Here is a 27,610-nt window from a genome sequence, read left to right as displayed (position 1 = left end):
AGAGAGACAGCGAGACACACAGAGAGACAGTGAGACACACAGAGAGTGAGACACACAGAGACAGTGAGACACACAGAGACAGTGAGACACACAGAGACCGTGAGACACACAGAGACCGTGAGACACACAGAGACCGTGAGACACACAGAGACCGTGAGACACACAGAGACCGTGAGACACACAGAGACCGTGAGACACACAGAGACCGTGAGACACACAGAGACCGTGAGACACACACACAGAGACCGTGAGACACACACACAGAGACCGTGAGACACACACACAGTGAAAGTGACACACACACAGACAGTGACACACAGTGAAAGTGCCAGTGCCAGTGCCACACACACACACACACACACACACACACACACACAACATAAGCCCACCTCTGCAAACACACACAAAAATAAGGCCTCTCCCCCCTTGGGGCGGGTAAGGTGCCTGGGAGGGGGTATAAGGGGGCATGTGGGTTACCTGGGGCCCGTGGATGGGCTGCTGGAGCAGCATAGGTAGCCAGTGCAGCTGAGAGACTGGCAGGCCCGCGGAGCCTAAAGGGAGGGACAGAGGGGCGGAGCCTAAGGAGCCCGGCATTACTGGAGGAGAGAAGGGAGGGGGGCAGTGCTGTAAGAAGAGGCGGGCCAAAAAAAATCTTGGCAGAGTGACAGCACGGGCAGCCAATCAGGAAAGGGGGAGGTTTTTTTTAATTTTTTTTTTAACCATTCTTGCAGGCTTGCTTCCCGGGGGCCGGACCAAATGATTTCGCGGGCCGTGTTCCCCACCCCTGTCCTAGAATATCAGCTCTTGGACCCAACTGTCGTTTATGCACCACTGAGACTGCGACAATTCAGTATTTTTGTGTTCTTGCCTTTCCAGGGGTACCAGTGACGTCACTAAAGGGGGCGGGCCGCGCAATTTGATTGATTTAGAGATAGTCACACGTGTCGACTGTCTCCAAAAAAATCAAATGGACCTGGCTACCACTTTTCCAGACGCTCTGTCGCGCTTACTATAAGCTCTGGCGACGGAGTAAATTGTTTTGTATTCGAGCAACGTCATGTCGCCGTCACAATAAGTGCAGCCTTAGTGTTTAACCTTGCGTAATAAGTATAAAAGAAATAAGTCAAAACCAATGTGGCTAAATAAACAAGTAGGGGTGGAAATGGAAAAGAAGAGGCAGGCGTTTAGATTCTTGAAGTCAGAAGGGACAGAGGCATCATATCAGAATTATAAGGAATATAACAAAAGTTGCAAAAGGGCAACCAAATAAGCAAAAATGGATAATGAAAAAAGGATTGCAATAGAAAGTAAGATCAACCCTAAAAAGTTCTTTAAGTATCTTAATAACAAAAAAAAAAAGAGGAAAGAAAATATAGGACCCTTTCAGTGTGAGATTGGCAGGCAGATTATGGAAGATAAGGAAAAAGCAAAGGTATTAAACAAATTGTTTGCCTCTGTGTTTACCAGGGAAGAATCAATTTCAATAGTAGTGCAGTAGGAGGAAGCCACAACCTCTATATTAACAAACAATTGGTTAAATGAGGAAAAAGTTCATAGGCGGCTTGATAAAATGCAAGTAAATAAGGCACATGGCCCCGATGGCATACATCCAAGCGTTCTTAAGGAGTTACGTTTAGTAGTAGCCAAACCATCACATTTAATATTCAAGGACTCCTTTTCCACAGGCTCAGTACGAGAAGATTGGCATAAAGCAGATGTGGTACCTACATTTAAAAGGGGAGCTAGATCCCAACCAGGGAATTACAGACCTGTAAGCCTGACTTCAATAGTGGGAAGCTACTTGAAGGTTTAATACGGGATAATATTCAGGAATACATAATGGAAAACAAAATTAGTAATAGTCAGCATGGATTTATGAAGGATAGGTCTTGCCAAACTAACCTTATTTGTTTCTTTGAGGAGGTAAGTGAGAATTTAGACCAGGGTGATACAGTTGATGTGGTCTACTTAGATTTTGCAAAGGATTTTGATACGGTTCCACACAAGGAGGTTGGTGTACAAAATAAAGCAAAATGGACTCAGTATAAATATATGCACCTGGATTGAAAACTGGTTGAAGGATAGACAGAGGGTTGTCATAAATTGAACTTTTTCAGTTTGGGCTAAAGTCGTGAGTGGAGTACCTCAGGGATTGGTACTGGGACGTAGAACAATGAAGGAAAAACAAAGCACCAAGTCCAGCCGTAGAACAGCAATGACACCAACAGGGATACGTACCAAAAAATAAGCTGTTTAATAGGATCAGAACAAAATAACAAACACACCTACGTGTTTCGGACCTCTACAGTCCTTTATCAAGGTGAATCTGGTACTGGGACCCCTGCTTTTTAACTGGCTAATTAATGACCTTGAGGTTGGCATAGAAAGCAAAGTCTCCATCTTGGCTGATGATACTAAATTGTGTAAGGTAGTAGAATCAGAGCAGGATGTCACTTCTCTCCAGAAGGACTTGGAGAGACTGGAAACGTGGGCAGGTAAATAGCAGATGAGGTTTAATACAGATATGTAAGGTTATGCATTTGGGAAGCAAGAATAAATAGACGACTTACAAATGAATGGGGATAAATTAGGGGAATCCTTGATGGAGAAGGATTTAGGAGTGCTTGTAGACTGCAGGCTTAGCAATAGTGCCCAAAGTCATGCATTAGCTGCAAAGGCAAACAAGATCTTATCTTGCATTAAATGGGCAATGGATGGAAGTAAACAATTTCCCTGCTCGCGCTGAAAAAAAAAATCCGGCAGCCTGATTTTTTTTTTTCCATCCAGGCTCAAGCCACGCAGGCACATCCTCTTCCTGCTGCTTGAAGAGGTTAGTACTCCATTGCATCCCCCCCCTCCCTGTCCCCGCTTTCCCTCCCTGTCCCCATGTCTGCCAACGGAGTGGGTGATGGTAGCAGGGTGTTCCCCACCTTTCCCCCCCCCGCCCTCGCTCCCCCCCCTCCAGTCCTCGCTTCCCCCCAGGTTCCCGTGTCTACCCGCTAGGTGGGAGATGGTAGCGGGGGTGTTCCCCCCCAGTCCCTGCTTCCCCCCTGGTCCCCGTGGCTGCCCGCGTGGGGCGGGAGATGGGCGTGAGGGCAGTGTGGTGCTGGTCGCGGCCTTTCCTCTCTTCGTTTCTACCCCCCCCCTAGTCCTCGCTTCCTCCCCCCCAGTCCTCTCTTCCCCCCAGGTTCCCGTGTCTACCCGCTAGGTGGGAGATGGTAGCGGGTGTGTTTCCCCCCAGTCCTCGCATCCCCCCTGGTCCCCGTGAGCTGAGAGAGGGGGGGGGGGGAGGGGGGTCATCTGTGGTGTCGGCTTCTTCTGTGGTGTCGGCTACTTCTGTAAACTTTCTTGTGAGCTACCGGAGGTGGGGGGAGCTGCTGCTTCTTCTGCTCAACGTTGTGTGAGTGTGTGTGTCAGACAGTGTGAGTGTGTGTCAGACAGTGTGAGTGTGTGTCAGACAGTGTGAGTGTGTGGCAGACAGTGTGAGTATGTGGCAGACAGTGTGAGTGTGTGGCAGACAGTGTGAGTGTGTGGCAGACAGTGTAAGTGTGTGGCAGACAGTGTAAGTGTGTGGCAGACAGTGTAAGTGTGTAGCAGACAGTGTAAGTGTGTAAGTGTGTGGCAGACAGTGTAAGTGTGTGGCAGACAGTGAGTGTGTGTGTGTGTGCATGGGAGAGAGTGTGTGTGTGTAGAACACCAGAGGTACCCCCCAATCAGTCACACCCTCCCAACCCAGTAAGTCACCCTCCCCATCTCCTCTCTCTGTCTCCCCCATCTCCTCCCACCCCTCTATGGATATCTTATTTACCCTGTATATCTTAACTGCCCTATACCTACACCGAAATAACCTATACTGTACTGCTTTCTTCCAGATCTGACTCTCAAGCTTCAGACGGGAGGCATCGGAATCCCACCTAACTGTCACGCCTGTATGCCCGTAGACCTGGCAAGACCCCAGTAGTGAGGTGGGAACGGTATTACACCACACACCCACAGCAGTGGGAGCAAGCCCGGAATGTGGTATAGCGTTGCTGGGCCTGTAGAGAGAGTTGTTAATGATACTTGCAACGTCTGTTGGAGTAAGCATAAGCGTAAGAATAGTCGTGTCCGTGTGCCAATGTCCAGGGGTCCAGAGGGTAGAGTCGTCAGGGTACAAAGCCAGGTCCAAGGATGCCAGAGGTAAGCGTCGTAGAGTTCGTAGCAAGGTTCAAAGGGGTACAGAGAGCAGAGTGGCCCAGGACAAGCAGGGGTCAAAAGCCAGGGAAATCCAAAGTAAACACAGGAGCAGGATACAGCAGGGACACAGAGGGAGCACAGCATAGGTCAGCACACACAGGGAAACAGGAACTATGCAGAGCGAGGAAGAAGAGGACAGGCAGGGATTATAAAGGGAGACACACCAATAGGAGAGAGGGGAGGAGCAGAGAGAAAAGTGGGAGACAACAGAGATAGGTCAGGGAGAGAAGAGGAGGAGACAGAAGGGGCAGTCAGAGGAATGGCCTGTAGGGATTGGGAGGAGGAGTCAGGAACGTGACCGGCCAAATAAGAGGAGCGTGTGCGCACGCCCTCTGTAAGTTGAGGGTGCGCGCTCACAGGCTGTGACAGGGAGATGGCCCGCAGGGACTGAGAGGAGGGAGCAGAAGGGCGACAGAGCCCAGAGGAGGAGCGTGTGCGCGCGCCCTCTGTGAGCTGAGGGAGCACGCGCACATTCCGCGTCACAAGGCGCGGGGAGCGCCGCAGGCATCCCGCTGGAGGAAGGCAGAGGAGCGGACGGGGCCGCCCGGGAAGGTGAGGTACTGGCCGCGGGCATCAGGGAGCGTCACTGCAGGGGCTCGAGGACCGTGCGAGACCTGCGGGGTATACGCTGAGGTAGTGGGAGAGAGGTAGACGGAACGGGACAAGAGTGAGGAAGAGTAGAGGGATTGGCAGGAGATGGGACAGAGGGAAAAGCAGGGGAAGGAATCCCCTGAATCGTCACACTAACCCAGAAGACAGGTAGAGAACACCTCCCCTCCAACTTATAACATTGCGGGAATGAGGTACCTGGACATTGAGGGACTGCGGATCAGGTAAGATCCCAGGTGGGATTGCTGCTTTAGATATTGTGAATTGGGGGCATCCAGACACTGGATAAAGGGTGCAGGAAACTAGTCATTCACATCTGGCTTTTTTTGTAAATCTGTCATTTACACACAACTTAACCAGGACTAATAGTATAATGTAATACAATAACTAAACTTATGTCAAAAACGAATGTTCTTACTAAGTATTTATTAAAAAAAAAAAAATTTCAAGCGGGCCTGGGGGCGGGACTAGGTGCGGTGCTGGGGTGGGACTAGGTGCGGTGCTGGGGTGGGACTAGGTGCGGTGCTGGGGTGGGACTAGGTGCGGTGCTGGGGTGGGACTAGGGCGGGGTTGGGGGCGGGACTAGGTGGCGAGTAGATTTTTTTTGTTCGGCGAGTAGATTTTTGGGTGATTTGTCGACCATTGATGATAACTATATACAAATATATCCGGAGACCGTACAAGGAGCTTTCAAAAGAACTATTCATCCCACGGGCAGTACAAAGGACATGGGGTCATCCCTTAAGGTTGGAGGAAAGGAGATTTCACCAGCAACAAAGGAAAGGGTTCCTTACAGTAAGGGCAGTTAAAATGTGGAATTCATTACCCATGGAGACTGTGATAACAGATACAATAGATTTGTTTAAAAAAAATAAAAAAAAATTAAATTGGACATTTTAGAAAGGAAAGGTATACAAGGATATACCAAATAAGTTAACACGGGAAGGATGTTGTTCCAGAGAGCAATCTGTTTGCCAATTCTTGGAGTCAGGAAGGAATTTATTTGTCCCCTTATGAGATATCGCTGGATGATATTTCACTGTGGTTTTTTTGTTTACATTCCTTTGGATCAATATACTGTAAGTACGGCTATAGGATAACGTATCTGTCGTCTATATTTAGCATAGGTTGAACTTGATGGACGCATGTCTTTTTTCAACCTCATCTATTATGCAACTATGTAACATTATTGGTATACAAGGTTTACTTTCACCTGTTCTACACATTTTTTCGTTTCACCTAGTAATATTATATATGTATATATAATTATATTGGTGAGTGGAGTTTGAGGATCTGTATCCACTGACAGAGGTATTTTACACAATTTATTTTTCTTTTTTCTTGTGCACCCTCATCTGAGATCAGCGCCAAGTAGGACTATTGTTTTCTACATAAAGAATAGCTTTAGCTCAAGATTACAATACTTACATTTCTTCTCAATAAACTGATGAAGTAAGCAGGACTTGCCAGTTCCAGCATTTCCAATAACCAGAAATTTGAAAAGGAAATCTAAATAGAAGACATAAAACAAATGTTTAGAATAATGTAAATGTAGGCCATTTGATGCAATGTAGTCAAAACTATGTGCATTATACGAATCCATTGTGATGGCTAATAATGATGCCTCGCTGCAGCACTTAAAACAACTGCTGCCTTCACTATCTCCATTATTATTTCAGGTAACTACATGTAGTATAAATACTTAAATTGTTTCCTAGTTTTACTAGTGAACATGGCGAATATATATATATATATGTATATATATATATATATACATACATATATATATGTATATGTATATATATATATATACATACATACACACAAAAGTTTAAATCTTCATCATACATGAAGCACGGGAAGATTAGACTAACAAAACCCACCGATTTAACTAGGCAATATTAGAGAACTCATGGAGTCGAGAGATGGCCAGTGCTAAATGAACATTTTATTTCTCAAAATATACAAATGGAGCATCACAAGTACATGAGAAGACACCAGAAAGGAAAATCGAATTCAAAATACTGAAATGAAATTAATTTAAGGAAGGAAAAAAAAAAAAAGAGGATTACAAAAAATATATACAGTATTTAAGGAACTTAGTATAAAGCTCTGTCCGTGCATAGTATATTATAATATGAGATAATAGATTTCATACAATTATCTCATGGAGAAACTAGATAACAAAAAAAGCCTTAGACATTCATCTTGTTTAGGGTCTTGTACAAGGACCAGCCGACACTGCCTCTATGACTCAGCTAGTTATTATACTACTACTAATAATAACACATAAACCAGCTATTTACATAGATGTACCTTTCTACTAATGTACAAATGTTGGTTAATTGTAGAATGGATATCCAAGTACACAGTATTTTGCCGTCTTTAACACAATAATCCGAATGCAGAGGGGCTTTGATCATCTGGATTTTAAATAGCGAATGTAACCTCCCACAAAAAGGAAAGGGTGTGGGGCGACCACGCTTATTTCAAGTGAAACTTTTGTGTTTTGTCATTGAAATTGTATCTATACTCACAAAAGTCTTTCATTCAATCAAAAACAAAATACAATTTCAGTGACAAAGCACACAGAACTTTCACTTAGAATGTGCGTGCTCGGCACACACCCCGTTTTCTTTTAATTTGATTCAGGTTATTATCCAGTTAACTCCAGGTCAGACATAGTAGATGCTTCTTTGACACCACAAAAACGAGGCAAATTGACAGACACAGACTTTAATCATTTACATTATTGTGTATTTCCCATAATTCCACCCCAACTCCCCAAACCACTATCTGAAGCTAAAGCAGGTGTCAGTAATGTTAGACATTAATAAGATAAGATGTGCAGCAATTTATTCTGAGAATTTTTTTTCCTTTTTACAGATGTACTTACTGTTACTCTAATCCAAAGATATTTTTTTGTGCTTGACAATAAAACCCAAAATGTACCACACTGTGCTCTAAGCAATAAGGCAGCATGCGGCCCATTCAAGTGGCTACTGTAGGTCATATGTTGGCTTGCATCTTAGCACCACTTAGTAGATGTGAACCATTGTCCTAGAAGCTTGAAAAACTGTGTGTGCCCCACTGCGCATGCGCTGGGGGTGCCGGCTGCTTCTGCGGATGCACGAAGAGGAAGGTGCTACCGGCTTTTGTGCATGCATGTGGAGGAAGACATCACTTCCGTTACACACTTCCGTCACCATGAAGCAGATTTGTCCAAGCGAAATTTTTGTAGGTAGGTGCCAGCAAAGAAGATTCACTTCAAAACATGTTTTACAGATCACATTAATTATTCTTAATCCTATCATGAATAAAACACAACAAGGCCAGGTTTAAGAACCAATCTATATGTTCATTTTTGCATTTTTACATTTGCTAATTTATTGGCCATTTCTAAACTCTTGTACACCTTTAGCGTCTTAATTAACTAGTTGGATTTACTGTAATAAACTTGTTCTCACTGTAGATGTACGGTAAAGTCCGCTGGAGTACTAACTACAAAGCAAGAAAACTGCACAGAAAAGATTACTGAGCTAATGTGCTCAATGACCCATGAAACTAGATTTTGTGCTTCGCTGACAGACTCCAGGGCATGAAGCAAGATATGGTTATAGTGCAGTGCTACAGAGCTTCATGGCCACCAAGTATGGGAGAGATTAGCCCAACATAATCAGAATTAAATGGCAAGAGAGGTATTAGAGACTGCCATTGTCTGATGGGCATATTTTTTCAATAAGGACTGCCTCTGGGGTAGGGCACGCTACTATGGCATGTGACTGGCCTTGAATACTACTATGGGGTAGAACAACAAAACTGGTATTAAAAGCCAAATTTAAATAAGAAATCAAGCTTTCAGAATATTTTCAGGAGAAAAAAAAACAAAACAAAACATTGGTATAATAAAACTGTCTGCCTGCACCTACAGGAGGTGTAACTCCTGGGTATGAGGGGGAAAAGAAAGAAATAAGGTTAACTATGGATCCTGTAACGCTTTCTCTCTGTGCCCTACTCCCATCGTGCCCTCACTGGAAGTATACAAGGTCCTATAATGTGGTACTCAACCTTCACATGACTTAAGTCTCAGGTTTCACAGTGTAAAGCGAGCTGAATATTCCCACTAATAAAATATATTTTTAGGCTTAAATTACAATAATGAAGTAATATTATGGGCAAAAAGTTGATATACAGCCGCGGCCCCTTTTATTCTCTAACATCTCTGATTTTTTCGGGGATTTTTTCCGAATGCCACGCACTTCACTGCGTTCATGCCGCATTCATGCCGGCGTCACCCGCGGTTGATGTGTTTATTGATAATGGTTCGGATTTAATTGGTTGCAATTCTTCGCGTATCCGCCAGGTGGCAGATATTCATGAATTGTAATGCGCAAGTGCTTCAGTAATGTGTTGACTTGCAGGTGTGTAAAAAAATACCACAGTGGCCCATTGTAAATTGACCTTGGTACTGAAGAAGTTACAATAATGTATCAATTTAGGCTTTTCATATTAAAAAATACATGCGCAGTGTCTGGTGTTGTTTTATTGTCCTGAGAGTCCCGACATGAGTGCACCACTGCAGTCCGTGTTCCAAAAACCCGACATAACGTACGCTTATTTAATATGGACCGCGATTAATGCAACAGATGATAAGATGGCAACAGTTGGTCAAATTTATCAGTATTTTATCGAAAACTATGACTTTTACAAATTTTCACCAGATGCTCATGTGTGGAAGCGTGCAATAAGGAAAAAGTTGTGTATCGATCCGTGTTTTTTCCGTATTGATCCCGGTGTTAAAGGAGGGTATTGGTGTGTAGCACCAGATTTTTCCCGTATCTTTGATCATGGAGACTTCAAAAGGCGAAAGGACATGTTAAAACCAACTAAGAAACATCAGTCGCTGGCAAGCAATGCGCCAGCTTCCAATAACGGTCTGACCGTCAGTGAAAACCTGGTGACCGGCAACCCTTGCTGTCTGTCCCCGCCCGGATACCTGCAACCTGAGACGGATTTCGCGTACAGATTCCAGCAAGCTTGCATGTACCAAAGCGATTTCCAGCCTCATCAGCTATCAACTACAGGTGTAGTAGTCCCGCTGTCACCTGTCAACGACGTGTATAATCAAGAATATGGGACTGGCAGTGGCTCGGCACCAGCTGATTGGCAAAGTCTATGGTGAGTAATATTGCCGTATTTTATTCTTTTTTTTAAATATCAATATCAATGCACAGTCAAGCGATTCTCCTGTAAGCAATATCATTGGCTGAGCAGCTTCTACAGTAGATACTGAACAATTGGTGGAAAGCTAGGCGCATGCGCATTGGAACCTTCTTGAAATGCATATGCGTGTCATCACATCTACAGTAGGCGCATGCGCATGTGAACAGGAGACGCCCCCCGAGAAAATTATTGGTGGGACTGACTGTGGGAACTTCTTTAGGGGCTGACTGACCATTACAGTAAAACTTGTACTTTTGTTTTTCCTCAGAAAAGAAAACTTTGTCATCTCATGCGGAAAACGGCAATGGAGGGATTTCGATGGCTAATATCGCTTTGTGTAACGATGCCTGCACATTGCTGAATCGGATTTAAAAAACCACGTACCGGAGTCTACAGTTTAGTGGCCGTTGTTATTGATTATGATAGAATAACTGAGAGCTTCATAGAAAACCTGAAATAGTATGCTGTTTCCAGACAGTATACAATACTTTTTTTTATACATACTGTATAATAAACCCGAAAAATAAAACGTATGCATTTATTCTACATGTATTCCAGTACATGTGTATTCTATACCCGTACAGCATGTATTGTTTTAATACTCTTGTGATGTACTGAGCATGCCTACAGTATACAGTACAGTACGCCTGGACAGTACTGTATGTTCTAGAAACACTGTTACAGTATAAAAGGAGACAATGGAACAATTTAAAACAAATCAACATTTTCTTTTATTGGTGGAGTAAGTACAAAAACATTTATGGAGTAAGTAAAAACATTTATTTAAAAATACAATTTAAAAATATTTAAAGTGTACAGCAATTCAAAACATTTACAGGTGTATGGTGTACTGCTAGTAAAAACTTTTATGTACAGTATGAATACAATTTCAAACTAGCAACATTTCCTTTATTGAAGTGCAGAAAGTCAAAACATTTACAGTAGGATGTTGTACTGAACAGTAAGTCAGGCCTGCACAACTCCAGTCCTCAAGGGCCTCAAACAGGCCGGTTATGAAAAACGGGCCTGTTTGCAGCCCTCGATAACTGGAGTTGTGCAGGTCTTGTGTAAGTAAAAACATTTCTTTATTAATACAAGTTAAAACAAGCAACAAGTCAAAAATTAAACAACATTTGAACAGTCACGCGAATTCGATCCCCACCAGATTGTCCTTCCAGGGCCGATGCCTTGTATGACGCAAAATGCCATTAATGGAGTCTCTCACGATTTTTATTACAGGATCTGTAATTGAAAAATAGCGCCGCAATTCCTCCACAATAGTCCTTCTTAAATTTTCAGGAAGCGCCCTTTTCTTGCGATTTCCTTAGTAGTTTACATTGTTGGCCCACCCGCAGCACACCAAGTAGGACACGTGGTGCTTGATAATTAACATGCCATGCTTCTGGGGTAAACCAGCACTTATTACCCTATACTTCTCCCTGAGTGGCTGGGGCAGCTCGCGCAGGATGACGTCGGGCACCGTCTCAATGCAAACGTATGTGGGTTGGATTCTGCGAGCGGATGTTCTTCTGGGAGTGGGTGCGCTTGTGGCAGCGGGCGAGGGTAGGTTGTCTGGGAGGATGCTTTCCTCCTGTCTTGGTCGCGTGTTGTCTCCTGGCATGGTCTTGACGGGGTTGTCATGTCATCCTCGTCAATGGCATACATGTACACAAATTCTTCTGGTGGAGGGGTTGCGCTTGGTGATGTAGGGTGGTCGAAGGTCCCATTCATCCCATCCATGCCACCTTCCTGCTCCGGCGGCGGAGATACAGGGGCATGAACTCCGAGCAAATGATGTATCCCCGATATGTCAGTCTCTATCTTCTCCATCCGTTGATCCATATTCTCCATCCGTTGATCCATATTTAGCATGGTCTCTAAAAGAAGATCTATCTTTACCAGCATAGTAGAGTTCCCGGGGATATCGACACTTAACCCATTCAGCATGCGGTCTAACGAGCTGGATCTTGTGCATGGGGTGGTGTGGACATCTGGGTGGATGGGTGCTACGGAGGATGAGATGGGGGTTCCCTGGAGAGAAGCGGCAGCATCGTCGAAGAGGGATGGAGAAAGTGACCTGTGGATTTCCGGGAGAGAAGCGGCAGAGTCGTCTAAGCGTAATGGAAAAAGTGACCTGTGGATTCCCGGGAGAGCAGCAGCAGCGTCAAAGAGTAGTGGAGAAGATGGGCTGTGGGTTTCTGGGAGAGCAGCGGCAGAGTCGTCTAAGCGTAATGGAGGAAGTGGCCTGCGGGTTCGATGGGATGGCTGCCATTTGTTTTGCTTTGAGTGTACATCTCCGAATTTCTTCTTGACATAATAAGGCTTCTTAAAACCCTTAGCCTTTGGGGTCAGCAGAAGGTTTTCTTTATTAGCCTTAGCTTTTCGCTTTGGCCTTGGCTTGGAAATGGATCCCGGCTTTCGCTTTTTCTGCATGACAGGCACGGCAGAGGCGAGTGGGTTCCTGCCTCCGTAGAATCGGGGTTGATCCATGGAAGCAGATGGCACAATGCAGTATCTGGACAAGGGAAAGTTCAGATACAGATCATCGAGTGGTGGGCTATGCAAAGTGTGCAACCTTTCATGCATGGCAACGAGGTACAGGTGTTAAAAGTGGGCGTACTCTAATGTGAGTCATTAACGTATAAATACACCATCCATTTTGTGGATTCACTGCACATTGAATACACAGACTAAACATCGAATATACATTCTTGTGCTTGGATTTCTTTCTACTCGCAGCTATGCCTGTTAAAAAGATTTCAAAGGATCTCAGCATGAGAATTAAGGATATGTACACGAGCAGACAACGAATTGCAGATATCCAACGCTGGTTAGGTGCTTCTGGCCGTGTTGTACCAGCAACCACATTGAGCTATCATGCCCACGGTAAGACCAAACAACACACGAGAACACCAACGGTAACTAACGCGTAAGTATATTATACTGTGTATATATCTATTACTGTTTATATTGCTGCATATTAATATAACTATATATTATTGATCTATTGTTTATATCGCAGTATATTTTGACAAAGTGAGAATATGACGTATGGGGGGGTCTGACATAACAGCACTGGGATCTATGTAACCATTTTAAGTCACCATCCATCTAAGGTTTTGTCTGAGTGAACAGGTTATGAGATGGACGTTTTTGAATGAGGTTTTTGCTTTCAACTTTCAAGTGAGAATAAACCAAGCAGCTAACTGACAAAACCTTGAGAAGAAGAGCACAGTGCCAATGTTATGAAAATACGAGACAGATAGGCACTGTCCGAGGGGGGGGGGGGCAATGTGTTCTGTATGTATCCCATAATAATGCTTTAACTCGATGTGTTCGTGTGCATAAGTTTGTTTACCTTTTACGCTTACGTAGTGACGACACGCAACCTTGTAGAGGGAGCGTGGGTTTAGTATTTTGTGTATAAATAATGCCTGTATGCTACCATGTCTTTGGGAGGGTTTTATTTTGAAACTCTCCTCTGCGTGTGCACCGCACAAGCAATAAACTTATTTGTGATTCTGCAAAATATATCATCAGACTTGTGTTGTTATTCACAACTTTTAACAGATGGCGCCCAGAATAGAAACCCAGAAATACCGGAAGCTGAGCACCTGAAAAAACCACTCCTCGGTCACTCAAATCTGAGCGCTCGTAAGAATTAAGGTAAAAGGCACCTTTTGTGGAAAGCCTGAGTTTAAAAAGTTGTTTTGAGTAATGTGTAGAGAGATGTGTTTTGAAGAGTGTCTCAATCTGTGTTGACGGGTTAACCTAGCAGTGTCAAATAAGTTTATTTTGTCTGTTCCTGTATCCATTTTAAAGTGTTATAGATGTTAAGTTTTATTGGGATTAAGGTGAGAGTCCCGTTAAAATTTTTGGTGTTTTGGTGATGAAGGTGAGTGTTTGTGTGCTTAAGGGATTGTTTTTCAGACTGTCCTGGGTTGTGATAAATATTTTTGTTGTCTGAGCAGGAAGGGTCCCTGATTGTACATTTGCTCTGTCTTGTCATTAACATACCAAGTGAGTTTATTTATGGATATCTGTTTAGAAGGTCTTATCTGTATCCATGTTATAAAAGTATAAGGTTTATCAGGACTGGGTTGGACCCGCTGAAGTAATTCAAGTGTTTCTTGGGTATAGTTATGGTGAAAAAATCAGAACAATAACATGCCGAAAGAGTTGTACGTAATCAGCTTGCGCTGATTATTGTATCAGGTGTATTGTACAGGTCAATTAAATGTGATTACTGTAATAGGAGAATAATGGAAAACCAAAGTTCTAAAAAATTTGCCGTTAGAGGTTGTGTGTCTGCAGACAAAAATAATAAAGAATGGATACAGAGAACAAGAAGAGACAATATAAATATGTTTTGTTGGCCAATGAAAATATATGCAAGTTCAAATGAAAATACACATGCAAGTCCCAGTGAAAAACATGCCACCCCAATGAAAAAAGTTTGTTTGCAATAAATTACTATGGAAGGAAGCGTGAACCTATGAGCAGCCGCACCGGTTTTCTTATTCGTAAGAATGCGCACGCAAGGGCTCATAGTGGAACCTTCTAACTTTCAGTAATCCCTGTGTTTCTGTGGTAGTATAAATCTTTGGAGTTTATGAGGTTTTTGTGGCAAAAGTCATGCATGGCAGGCCGGGCTGGCGGACGCCGCACAAATCAGTTATGAACGTATAAGCTTTTCCTTCCATTTCCCCACATGCAATAAGTCGTTATAAATCATTTCCTGATATAAACTCAAGTTTCGGTGCCGGCAAGTAAAATTGTTACGCCCTTAATGGAGAGTGGCTAGATGGATTTGATACCCTAATGAATTTTTCCTGAATGATTACCTGTGTGAAAGATAAACCATGCTAAGTATCACCTGTGTGCACAAATCACCATCCAAAAACTTGCAAGTACGTACAAAAACATGAATATTATTTGCTCACAATGAAATCAAATGTCTGCAAGAAAGAGAATCAGAATCGCAGCAGCACAGAGCGTGCCACCACTTTTTTCTCCAGCGCGAGGAATGTGCTAAGATACGAAAGTTTAACTCAAAAGCTCCGGAGCATCAGAGTAGTTGTAAAGTCAGGTTATTTATGAGAATAAAGAAAGAGAAGGGAACTTTTAGTAATATAGTTGCAGGGTGAAATTGTGGGGTAATAGGGGAGAAATGTCTTTCTTTTATTTGTTTGTTATTTTTGTGATGTTGTTTGAATGTGTATGAGAGAAGTTTTTTGTATTGTGTGTGTTCTGTATTGTGTTTAACGAGTAAAAACACATTTCAATTTTATTTCTAGAGGATTAAGATGTTTGGGAATATTTTGTGTTTAAAAATGTGGGTAAAAGCTCATAAGCATTGTTTGAAGTATATATTGTATTGTATGTTTTTATGTAAATAACGCCATTAATATGCATAGCGCTTCACAGGCGTGGTGCACGTCGTAATCATATAGGTAGCAAAGGGTAAGGGTAAGAGGTCATGGAATAAGTGATCCAGACATAAAAGTAACATTAAGGAAGAGAAGTCCCTGCTCTGAGGAGCTTACAATCTAATTGGTAGGTAGGGAGAGCATACAGAAACAGTAGGATTTGATTAGAAGCCAGGAGAGGAATTTCAGGAGCGGGGAAATGCAGAATCAGAGTTTAAAGAGTAGAGTGATTCTGGCAGCAGCGTTTGGGAGAGATAGTAGGGAAGACAGGTGAAAGTCAGGAAGCTGGGATAGCAGGGGATTACAGTAATCAAGAGGGGAGAGAATGAGGGTCTGAATCAGAGTTTTTAACAGTTGAGCAACAGAGGAACAGTTGCATTTTTGTGATATTGTGGAGGAAAAAGCGACAGTTATAGAAATGTTTTGAATGAAAGAGGAGAATATGAGAGAGGAGTTGAGGGAATGACCCCTAAGCAGCGTGCTTGAGCTACTGCATGGAAGATTCAAGAGTAATGTGGAAGGAGATAATAGGGTCAGGTTTGGGAGGAAGTATGAGGAACTCTGTTTTTGCCATGTTAAAGTTAAGGCGAAAGAGGGCCTTCCAGGATGAGATAACAGAGAGACATTCAGAAACTTAGGTTTGTATGGCAGGTGTAAGGTCAGGGGTTGAAAAGTAAATGAGGGTGTTGTCAGCATAGTGGTGATATTTAAACCTAAGAGATGTTATTAGGTCACCTAGAGAGAGTGTGTACAGAGAAAAGAGAAGAGTGTGATCCACAGAGGCAAATGCTTCAGAGAGGTGGAGTAATAGGAGCAGAGTGTAATGACCTCTGTCTGGGGCAGCATATAGGTCATCAGTTATTTTAATGGGAATTGTCTCCATGGAGGGAGCAGTGCAGAAGTCAGATTGTAGAGGGTTAAGGAGAGAATGGGTGTTGAGAAAATGGAGCAAGCAAGAGAATACAAGACAAGTTCAGTAGTTAGAAAGACAGGTAGGGTCAAGCTTGCTATTTTTGAGTCATGGTATAACTATTACATGTTGGAAGGAGAATGGAAATGTAGCAGATTAGAGGGAGAAAGGAGATCAACAGTGATGGTGACATTCTCTTTTGAGACAGTGGAAAAAGAGTCAAGGAAAGCAGGAAGAGAGTAGGAAGCGGTGTAGGAAAGAGAGGGAATGTTCTGGTGTATGGATTCAACCTCTTGCTTAAAATAGTCAGCAAAAGTCCTGAGGTGAGGTGAAGGAAGAGTTAGTGTGGGGTTAGACTCGTGAGTGTTGATTAATGGAGAGAAATAGGTTTGTGTAGCTTGAGAAAGGACAGAATTGCAACAGGATAGCATAAATTTGTAGTGAATGAAGTCAGTGAAACTATGAAAGTTCAAAACAGAAGGCATTAAAAAGAAATGAGTGGAGGGAGATAGCATGAGCGTGTGGAGTTATTTGTGTGTTAAGAAGTTATATAAACCTTAGCTATATAAAAGCCTGTGGGTTAATTTTTGAGAGGCCATAAAAAAATGTAGTTCTTAGGGCTCTGGATAAAGCTCCATGTATTTAAACTTTAAGCAAAAGTTCCAATTCAATAATTATTATTTTTCAGGAAGAAGCCGTGGTGTACCGTTATCTTATCTTTTCAGGGTCAATTGGCGAAACGCCCAGAAACAAGCTTATAAAATCATTTGTCTTTAGTCAGATGAATATGCAGAGTGTCTTTAGAATTATAAAGCTGACCGTGTGCTCAGCACTGTGCAAAGAGATTATATAAAGCAAGACATTAGTGTGAACTCTTATACAAAATCATTTGTCTATTAACTGAATGTGATGTATGGTATAACTTTTAACCATTTATTTTTTCCAAATGTGTCCGTAAGCAGTGGTTATTGTCAAAAATTGCTGTGTAATCTAGAATGGGTTTGCCAGGAAGGGATGAATTTGGGAGTCACCTCTCATTTGTGGGTATGTCTTGTGCATGGGGTTAAATACAGGGGATACATAGTTGCAAAAGCAGTTACATAAGTGAATAAGGTATGCATTATATACAAGGCATTTCAAATTTTTTAGCAGACTAGTTACAGTGGAGTGTTTGGGGTAAAAGCGAGATAGGGATGGGCTAGGGAAATTTGTATGGGTAAAATAATTGTTTAATTGGGAGGGAATATTTTTCCATAACAGTGGATAGTATTGGGAAAAGAGAGATTGGCCTGTAGTTTGAGACAGTGTTTTTTGTCCCCACTTTTGAAGATTGGGACAAACTCTGGCAGTTTCCCAGGTATAGGGATATGGCCTGCAGATAGGATAGAATTAATTATGGAAGCAAGTGGTTTGGCAAGGGATGAGGCCCCAAAGTTTCAGGAACTTAGATTGTATCAAAGTCAGGTTCACATTGGCTACTTAGTTTTAATTTGAGGAACGAATTAGGAACATTAATAGGGAATACCTCTGTCTATATGTGGATGCTAAGACAGGAGTAAACACATTGATACAAGAATTTAGTCCTACGTATAAATTATCTCCCTATGAGACACATATGGGATGACTTGTGACTATCAGCAGTCCAAAGGAACGAATTAAGGACCACGTTATTGGTAATAAAACAATAAGTTGTATGCAACTAATACATTTTTTGAGTCTCTCTAGGCAAAGTTGAAAGTGCACCTACTCGAGATGGGGTTAATAGTCACATATTTCCTGCGCAAGCATGCTCTTCATCCCAGGTGAAAAGGCCTAAAGTAATCACCAATACAGCAATTAAAGCGGCAGAGTCATTTTCCTGGACCCACAGCACGTAAAGCTCGTTCCAGCGCCACCAAAGACCAAAGTCACCTAAAGCACAGTCGCATCAAGTTAACGTCTTGCCGAGTCAAAACTCTAACCGTTAACCAACGAGGAAAATAAGACTCCAGGCTAAGACCCGGTTTTATCAGAACATTTCATTTTTTCAGAGACTCAATATTTTTATTCTTTAGAGTGTGTTAAGTTAGAAATTTAACGTGTATGTACAATTGAGCCTTGATGGGAGGATTGGTTTCCTGGAAGCGTGGCTTGTGAAAGCTCTTGTATGTGTTTTGACAGTACTCATCACTCTCTATGTATGTGTCATGTGCAGCAAAACTTTGATCCAGAAGTGTGTTGCACCTCCACCGAAAGGAGGGGGTCACCCAGGAGTGTGCGTCAGCCACAAGGAAAGGATCATAAGTCAGCCATGTTGACCATCGCAGACATCGTCTATTCTGATATTCTGAGTGAATGATGCATACAATGCGTGCAGGGGTGAGGATCACGCATTCGCTTCCACAGATACCAAACCCCCTCAATTCTCAGTAATAGAATGTTGTGATGATTCTGAAAATATATGATGATAGAGATAGATGCAATTTCTTTTATATCTAGAAACTGCATATCCAAAGAAAGGTTACTTGCATAAAATAAGGTTTTTAGTATTATGTGTATAATTTCTGTATTTTTCCAATTTTTTAAGGGAACCTCTTTAAAGGGTGTATCACACACTAGGAACAAGAATCAATTTATGGGTCAAGTGTCTCCACCAACCAATGAAACCTGTGTAAAAATGTATGTTTAGTTAGATAACAATTTACAGGAAGGATGTGGCCTTAATTTTGCAGTTTTCATTTTATCATTAAACCAAGAACAGGTTTAGATTAGGCTTATGGCCAAACAAAACAGAATTGCTTTAGACTATGTTTTAGCTTCAAAAGGAGGGGTATGTGTCCTAATTGAGGAACAATGTTGTGTTTTTATTCCAGATCAGTGTAGTAATGTGCAGCATGAACTAGATAAAATACAAGAGATCCAAAAGAGGTTTACAAAGGGAAGTGACAGATTATCACCCTTGGGGTTAGGTGAATGGCTTAGATCACTTGGAGCAAAAACTTTTGAATGCTTGGATGTGTGGGGGTGTTACTTGTTGTCATATATGTGTGTGTCACGTGTTGCAAAGGTATGATCCACAGGTGTGCGACCCACTCCCCCATTCGGATGCCACTCTTTACAGATGCCAGAAAACAGCAGTCCCTTGAAGAAAGAAGATGCCGATCACAGTTATTCAACTCCAAAAGACATATTGGCCACAGCGCCTTACGAGACTATGACAGTGAAGGGCACGCACCCTTGTCCTCTGAGTTATCCCTGGACTATCATCATGAACTTAATTCTCAAAAGCTATGTTTTAAGAATAAAAAAGGAGGGAGTGACAAAGTGAGAATATGACGTAAGGGGGGGGGGGTCTGACATAACAGCACTGGGATCTATGCAACCATTTTAAGTCACCATCCATCTTAGGTTTTGTCTGAGTGAACGGGTTATGAGATGGACGTTTTTGAATGAGGTTTTTGCTTTCAACTTTCAAGTGAGAATAAACCAAGCAGCTAACTGACAAAACCTTGAGAAGAAGAGCACAGTGCCAATGTTATGAAAATACGAGACAGATAGGCACTGTCCGGGGGGGGGGGGGCAATGTGTTCTGTATGTAGAGTAAAAGTCCCCGGCTTGTATAAGGAATATTAGCTGAATCATTTCATTTCTAATATGCATCCCATAATAATGCTTTAACTCGATGTGTTCGTGTGCATAAGTTTGTTTACCTTTTACGCTTACGTAGTGACGACAAGCAACCTTGTAGAGGGGGCGTGGGTTTAGTATTTTGTGTATAAATAATGCCTGTATGCTACCATGTCTTTGGGAGGGTTTTATTTTGAAACTCTCCTCTGCGTGTGCACCGCACAAGCAATAAACTTATTTGTGATTCTGCAAAATATATCATCAGACTTGTGTTGTTATTCACAACTTTTAACAATTTATAAAACTATAAAATACAGTATATCTATTATTGTGTACTGTAAATGATGTGTTGTACTTGTGGCCTACTGCACTGTAACTTACAGGATTGTTGTTTTTCTTTACACTGTAGGGAGACAACTCTTCTGGTCGACAAAATAAGTGAAGAGAATGATAAGAGTGCCTTAAGGGTCAAAGACACTCTGCTGAAAAATCACAATCTCACTGTATCCGAGACCAGCATAAAGAAGATGAGACTCAGAATTGGATGGAAATATGGACGTGTGAGGTTAGTACTGGACAGTACAGGAGTTTAAAGTGTTTAAGAAACTACAGTACCTATAAAATTATTCCATGTCATTACAGAGCGTACCCTATGATAAGGGATGTCAACAAGATCAAGAGAGTGGTCCAGGCCCAGGCATGGATCGACAGTGGAGAAACTTTTCAGGATTGCATCTTCACTGACGAGTCTACTGTATCGCTGGAGAGATTTGCCACCTTTGCATTCCACAAAAAATGTTGCATATCTATGAAGCCGCGTCCAAAACACACAGGGAAGATGCATGTGTGGGGTGCCATCTCTAGGCGTGGACCAGGATGCATTGTCATCTTGAAGGTAAAATAAGTCACACGCTTTTGCCTTATGCACTGTACTGTACTAGTGTGCAGTATTTTGAGCACTTTTCTTGTTATAGGAATCATGAATAAAGCTTTTTTCCAAGAGCAGGTTGTGTCTGAGATTGTGGAATACATCACACGTGAGTTCCCAGATGGTCAACGTTTCTATCAGGAAAACGATCCAAAGCACACCGCGTCAACAGCGCATATTCTTGAGCGCGGTATCAACTGGGTGAAGACGCCAGCGGAGTAAGTGCGGTAACCGTGTCTCATTTTTTCCCCACTGTTTACTGTGTATCTCTTTAACTAATTCTCCTTTTTTTCCCCTCCAATGACACATCGCCAGACTTCAATCCTATCGAAATGGTCTGGCATCAGCTGAAGGATCATATCCGAAAAGTCGTGAAACCCTCCAAAAAGGATGAGTTGGCGCAAGGCATAATGAGTTTTTGGAACGATGTATTCACCGTGCAACGATGTAATAAATATATTGACCATATTGCGACTGTGTTGCCCATTGTGATAGAGCGTAATGGGCAAGCATCAGGAAGGTAGTATGGTACAGTACTGTAGTATGGTAAGTACAGGCACACCAAGTACAGTATGATACGGGTAAGTATGGCACAGATTGTTTTACAGCATGCACCTAACTGCACAAATGTTTTCTTTCCTGAGAGAGCAGCACTAGCCATCTGGTTACAAAGTATTTATCAGTAGTTCCAGTATACAGTAGTTCCAGTATAGACTAGTTTGACAGTACTAACTGCATACTGTAGCCCAATATGGAGTAGCTATACAGTACACAATGCCATAATACTGTATGCACATAAATGCACTAATTTTTTCTTTTCTTGTCTTTTAAAAAAAAAAAAAAAAGGATGGAAAGGGGGGGGGGGGTATCATGTGTAAATTGTGTGAACTGTGTGTACAGTAAAGTGTATCTAAACTGCACTCCATGATTTACACAAAACCTCCCCTCTCTCAATGAACTACACAGAATGAGGAAGAAGATAAAGACGGAAAATTTGTATTACTGTTTTTATTATTATCAATGTGCATTAGTCATGATTATCCACTGGCCCTCAATTTTCAACTGTGCTGTACTATTTTGTTATTTCTCTTCTGCATACTTCAATAGTGTATCTACAGTCATGATTCCCACAAACCCCCCCTCTCTCAATGATTATTTGTATTTTTCTTTCCTGATAAAATAAAACACATATTTAATTACATTCAGATTATTTTTCTTTGAACTTTAAATTCGCTGTGAATGTGTGTGTGGGGGATTCTTCAAGAAGACATACAGTTTTATTAATTGGTTACATAATCAGATTAACATAAGGGATTAGCCAGGCATTTGAAAACGAATGGGAAGTTATACACACATGCGCATTAATCCTCAACTGGCTCCCTTCCCAAAGACTATTACACAAAGCCAACAATAGGAAAATTAACGAATGGTCTGAGAGAGGTGTCGATAAGAGGTTGAAATCCTTGAGCGAGCCTTGTGTGTGTCTGCGGGAGGGAGGGGGGTACATCTGCATTAAGGATTAGCTGTACTGTAGTTCAAAGACATGACATATTTTCAACAGGTCATCAATGATTTGATCCCCACACCCCCAAATACATAAAAATCACACAAATCATGTGCAGTCAAACGCACAGGGTCGCAGTCAAAAGCTACAGCACCGATTGAATATCGTAAGATCAAGATGGTTTAGGCAGGCACATGTTGAGAAAATAAAAATAAAAAATGACGAGAATTTTTTTTTTAGTCACTCAAACTTTCCCCACCTCAATGAGCATTAATAATCAACACAGAAGAATAAATCAAACCAGGCTCTGCTCTGCAGTTATTCACGTAGGAATGTGATTGAAGACAGAAAGCCATCCATTCAAAGGAATGGTGTGGGAGAGGTGTACTGTAGATAAGATAAGAAGTTGAAATACAGCAGTGCAGTACATTAGCCTGTGTCTTTGCGGGGGCGAGCGAGGGGAGAGCCCTGTGTACGCCGAAATGTGATACTGTTAAAGTACACGCCTATGCGTTTCAACAATGTTCAAATGAGACATACAGTACTGTACATGCATGTATAAATATGCAAATTTACAATTACTGCGCGCGCACACGCAGACTGTGTACTGACGTAGGTTGAACTGCTACAGTATTAGACTTTGAAGACAACAGCTCGCGAACGCCCCCCTGAGTTTTTAGACGGAATTGCAGACAGCGCTAATAATATGCTAATATTATTACGATTGGTAAAATACCGTAACATATTCCGGAAAGAGAGAAAATATACTGCATCTGCCCGCGGTTATCAGAGTTACGCCGCTACGGCCGCATTAGGATAAAGGGGGCCACAGCTGTAGGTGTGATATAATTATAAGTTAAGATACTTCAGACAGCTTGTAAATACTTGGCTATATGGGAAGTTCTGTTGATTATAGGAGGTGCGCTAAGTGTTATTGTGACGGTAGGGGTAGCTGGCATCACAAAATAAAGGTGAAGCCCAGCTAGCTACCCCTAAAACCGTGTAAACTAGCTGTCTCAGTAATATTTAATTCAGCCAAATGTATTTAATATCTGGGGGAGAAAAGGGAATGTATAAATGTAACTGTGACGATTAAGAGTTTAACCAGGCTCACTAATAAAGGTTCAGCGCACTTGGTTACCCCTGATCCGTGTGTTGAGGTCCTAGAGCAGGGCTGCACAACACGCGGCCCGCGGGCCGCATGCGGCCTGCCTGGCCTCTCTGTGCGGCCCTCGATGAGATTTAAAAAAAAAAAAAAAAAAACTTTGAAAAAAAAAAAACCGTTGAAAAAAAAAAAATGGCGGCGATTCCCCGCGGTCCCGTCGCGCATGCGCAGGGCCCGCATGCGCAGGGCCCGCTCCCGCTCCTTGCTCCCTCCCCCTCCCTCCCACCCCCCCCCCCCCGCTCGCAACGTGGGACGGAGGGGGAAGTCACAGCCAGCTGAGCTCTTCTGCGGCCGCTCCCCCCCCCTGATCCGAACGTGGATATGTGCAGGGGGGTGAGGTGAGGTGCATTGAGGTGAGGTGCATTGAGGTGAGGTGCAGGGGGGTGATGTGAGGTGCAGGGGGTGAGGTGCAAGGGTGATTGGAGGTGCAGGGGTGAGGTGCAGGGGATGTGATGTGCAGGAGGGGGGGGGTGACGTGCAGGAGGGGTGATGTGAGGTGCAGGGGGTGAGGTGCAGGGGGGTGATTGGAGGTGCAGGGGTGATTGGAGGTGCAGGGGTGATTGGAGGTGCAGGGGTGGTTGGAGGTGCAGGGGTGGTTGGAGGTGCAGGGGTGGTTGGAGGTGCAGGGGGGTGATTGGAGGTGCAGGGGATGTGATTGGAGGTGCAGGGGATGTGATGTGCAGGAGGGGGGAGGTGATGTGCAGGAGGGGGGAGGTGCAGGGGTGATTGGAGGTGCAGGGGTGATTGGAGGTGCAGGGGTGATTGGAGGTGCAGGGGGGTGATTGGAGGTGCAGGGGATGTGATGTGCAGGAGGGGGGGTGATGTGCAGGGGGGGAGAGTGGTGTGAGGTGCAGGGGGGGAGAGTGGTGTGAGGTGCAGGGGGGGAGAGTGGTGTGAGGTGCAGGGGGGGAGAGTGGTGTGAGGTGCAGGGGGGGGAGAGTGGTGTGAGGTGCAGGGGGGGGAGAGTGGTGTGAGGTGCAGGGGGGGGAGTGGTGTGAGGTGCAGGGGGGGGAGAGTGGTGTGAGGTGCAGGGGGGGGGGAGTGGTGTGAGGTGCAGGGGGGGGGAGAGTGGTGTGAGGTGCAGGGGGGGAGAGTGGTGTGAGGTGCAGGGGGGGGAGAGTGGTGTGAGGTGCAGGGGGGGGGAGAGTGGTGTGAGGTGCAGGGGGGGGGAGAGTGGTGTGAGGTGCAGGGGGGGGAGAGTGGTGTGAGGTGCAGGGGGGGAGAGTGGTGTGAGGTGCAGGGGGGGAGAGTGGTGTGAGGTGCAGGGGGGGAGAGTGGTGTGAGGTGCAGGGGGGGAGAGTGGTGTGAGGTGCAGGGGGGGAGAAGGATGTGAGGTGCAGGGGGTGGGATGTGTGTGGTGTGTAGGGGGATATTGTGTGTTTGATGTGGAGAGGGAGTATTATGTGTGTGGGTGAGGGGGAGATGGGGGTATGAGAGATAGATGGGGAGTATCGCAAAGGTTGATAGTGAGGGGTTCTGGGGGAGATATGAGGATGATGATGAGGGGTGCTGGAGGAGATATATGAGGATGATGATGATGAGAGGTGCAGGAGGAGAGATGATGATGATGATGATTTTACCCGTGCGGCCCAATTTTTTTTTTCCTTGGAGCAGTTCGGCCCTTCTCGCTTTACGAGTTGTGCAGGCCTGTCCTAGAGTATCAGCTCTTGGACCCAGATGTCAGAAATGCATTACTGTTACTATATGCAAATTATGCGACAAAGATTTATTTGTGTTTTGCCTTTCCTGGGGTTGCTGGGACCGGGAAATTTCTAGGCTGTAAGTTTCAGGGTGGGTTTGTCAGAGAAAGTCTTTACAGAATGTGTCTATGTATCGGGGTTCCAGAGTTATGGAATACCTCAAGAGTTGGATCCAGGAATCAAGTGAGATTCTCGGAAGCAGCCAAGTGCATTGCTCCAGGCATACTCTGAAAAAGTTATTACGACTCACCGCCAGGATTCCTGCTGCAGCATCTTCCAGACAAGGTAAACGGGCATGAAGGGATTAATGTATACCTGCAATCATACATGGGAACCTAAGTATAAAGAGGGGTCCCTGGTATAATGAGGTGCCCAGATACATTTCCAGGTACCCTGAACCTGGCATAGGGGTTCAGGGGGTGCTCCAGCTATGTGATAAAGCTGAGAGAGATTTCTTGTGTGAAATAGTTTTAAAAGTTATTTTTCTAAAGTGTGCCAAGTATGAGGCTAGTGAGTTTAGGCAACATATACTCCCCCTCCATCCCTGACACCAGAACAGGGACTTCTATATTTTATCATCACACAAAAGACAGGACACAGTATATTTTATTAAAGAGTTATATTTAATTAGGTATATGTACTGATAACACGAAAATGAACTGTGGGATTTCCAAGTCATGGATTCCGAGGGACCAGATGGCTACCAAGCTTGGTGCCTATGGGTCTGTTCGGAGTCCGGACTTGAAAGCCTCAGTGATGCCAAGGTGTTAGAACAGGAGGGGTACTGCAGTTCTGCTTGAGTACCCGCATCCTGAACTAACTACAGGGCAATCCAGCAACAATTTGTCAGAGCCCAGACTCTGGAGTCTGGACAGCGAGTGGGCTCAGTATGCAAAGAGGCAGAGGTGCCAGGTTGGCGCATGCCCCTTTGCAGAATGAGAAATGGTGCCCCTCCCCCCCAGCTTTACAATACCAGTAAATTGGTGATTGGCTGGCAAGAGAATTCCCACGCTCTGATAGGCTATAGAGGTTTGTGAATGAGACACTGAAACCCATAAGGAGCCTTGCAGCCAATCAGGAGTGCAGATTCCAAGCGCCAAACGATCAGCGGCAAATTCAAAGATGCTCTTTACGGAATAGACGCGAGCCGGCTTCAAAGATTTTGACTCAAGAATTCTTCTACGTCCTACTTCTGAAGAACATAGTGGTCACGTATGGCATTGCATGCCGAAATCAGTTCTAGGACTTTTGTGAGTACCTACCGGTTTGGAAAGGGCTCCTACAGAAGTCATTTTTGTGAATTTCATTTAAAGGATAGTTTAATTCTTTACCACCGTTCCCAGTGTGTTAACCCTGTAAATTGTGTTACATTGCGTGTATGTCTTTTCCTGAAATAAATTACAATTTATTTTACCTCCTTGTTTTGCTCAATGATCCCAGTATAAAAAGGTGTTGATAAACCTGGTCTCCCGTGACAGTAACCCTGTATGTATGCATGCAAGAAGGTATTTCAAGCACTTTATTCCCTGTAAATTCAACCCCCCAGTCTAGAGAGCCAGCCACATAAAGTGATTTGTAATCTAAGTCAGCGGTACGCAAAGTGGGGGGCGCGGGGTTTAGAGGCCCCGTGCGCTTCCGGAATGCATTTAAATTAAGCGCCGGGGGAGCTGTAGGGCCTCTGTAAACCTGACTTACCTTGGCTCCGGCAGCTTCTTAGACGCGTCACCATGGCAGCGCGGCATCAAATGACGCTGCGAGGGCGTGAGACGTCATGTTGCTATGGCACGGAGAGAGGGGAACTATCGGCAGGGGGCGCAGGGAAAAAAGTTTGCGCCCCCCTGATGTAAGTACTGCAATGTATTTGGGAGGGTCAGCCCTGCAAAGTGTAAATTATGTTATGTGACTAAGTATCATTTATTTGGAAAGAGACTCAGCAATTCACTTAGCTAAGCTGTTCCATGGAAATCATATGATCAGGCAAAGATGGGATGGCTGAGGTGCCAAGACTTATGGTGAGTAGAGAAGGACAGCCATTCAGATCTGGGAGTAGAGCCCATTGTATTCCACAGACTCTGAAGCGCATACCCAGTGGGAGGTAGAGGACTGGCTAATAGAATCAGTGGCCGGGTTTGAGCCCCGCAGGCAATGTTTCTCTTAGGACGTATACTGATGTACCTACCGCTAACCTAAGAGTATTGGTTATTTACGAAGGTATACCAGGTGCATAAGGGAATGTAATGCCTACATATTATACACAGAATGGATGAATGTAAGAAAAATCCTAAATCCAAAAGAATCCT

General features: G+C 43.7%; 1 protein-coding gene across 2 annotated transcripts in view; it reads right to left on the bottom strand.

Annotated features, from left to right (window-relative positions):
* Positions 1–27,610, bottom strand: part of RAB4A (RAB4A, member RAS oncogene family) — a 100,700-nt gene that overhangs the window by 29,576 nt on the left and 43,514 nt on the right. For both annotated transcript variants that reach the window (XR_012801043.1, XM_075596860.1), the window contains exon 2: positions 6,274–6,354. Coding sequence is in view for 1 of the 2 variants with exons in the window: in XM_075596860.1 (XP_075452975.1) it covers positions 6,274–6,354 (81 nt within the window). In the remaining variant the exon portion in view is untranslated. The remainder of the gene's footprint in view (positions 1–6,273; positions 6,355–27,610) is intronic.

This window comes from Ascaphus truei, chromosome 4 (assembly GCF_040206685.1).
Source record: "Ascaphus truei isolate aAscTru1 chromosome 4, aAscTru1.hap1, whole genome shotgun sequence".
NCBI lineage: Eukaryota > Metazoa > Chordata > Amphibia > Anura > Ascaphidae > Ascaphus > Ascaphus truei.
This window is presented reverse-complemented; position numbering and strand designations above follow the sequence as displayed.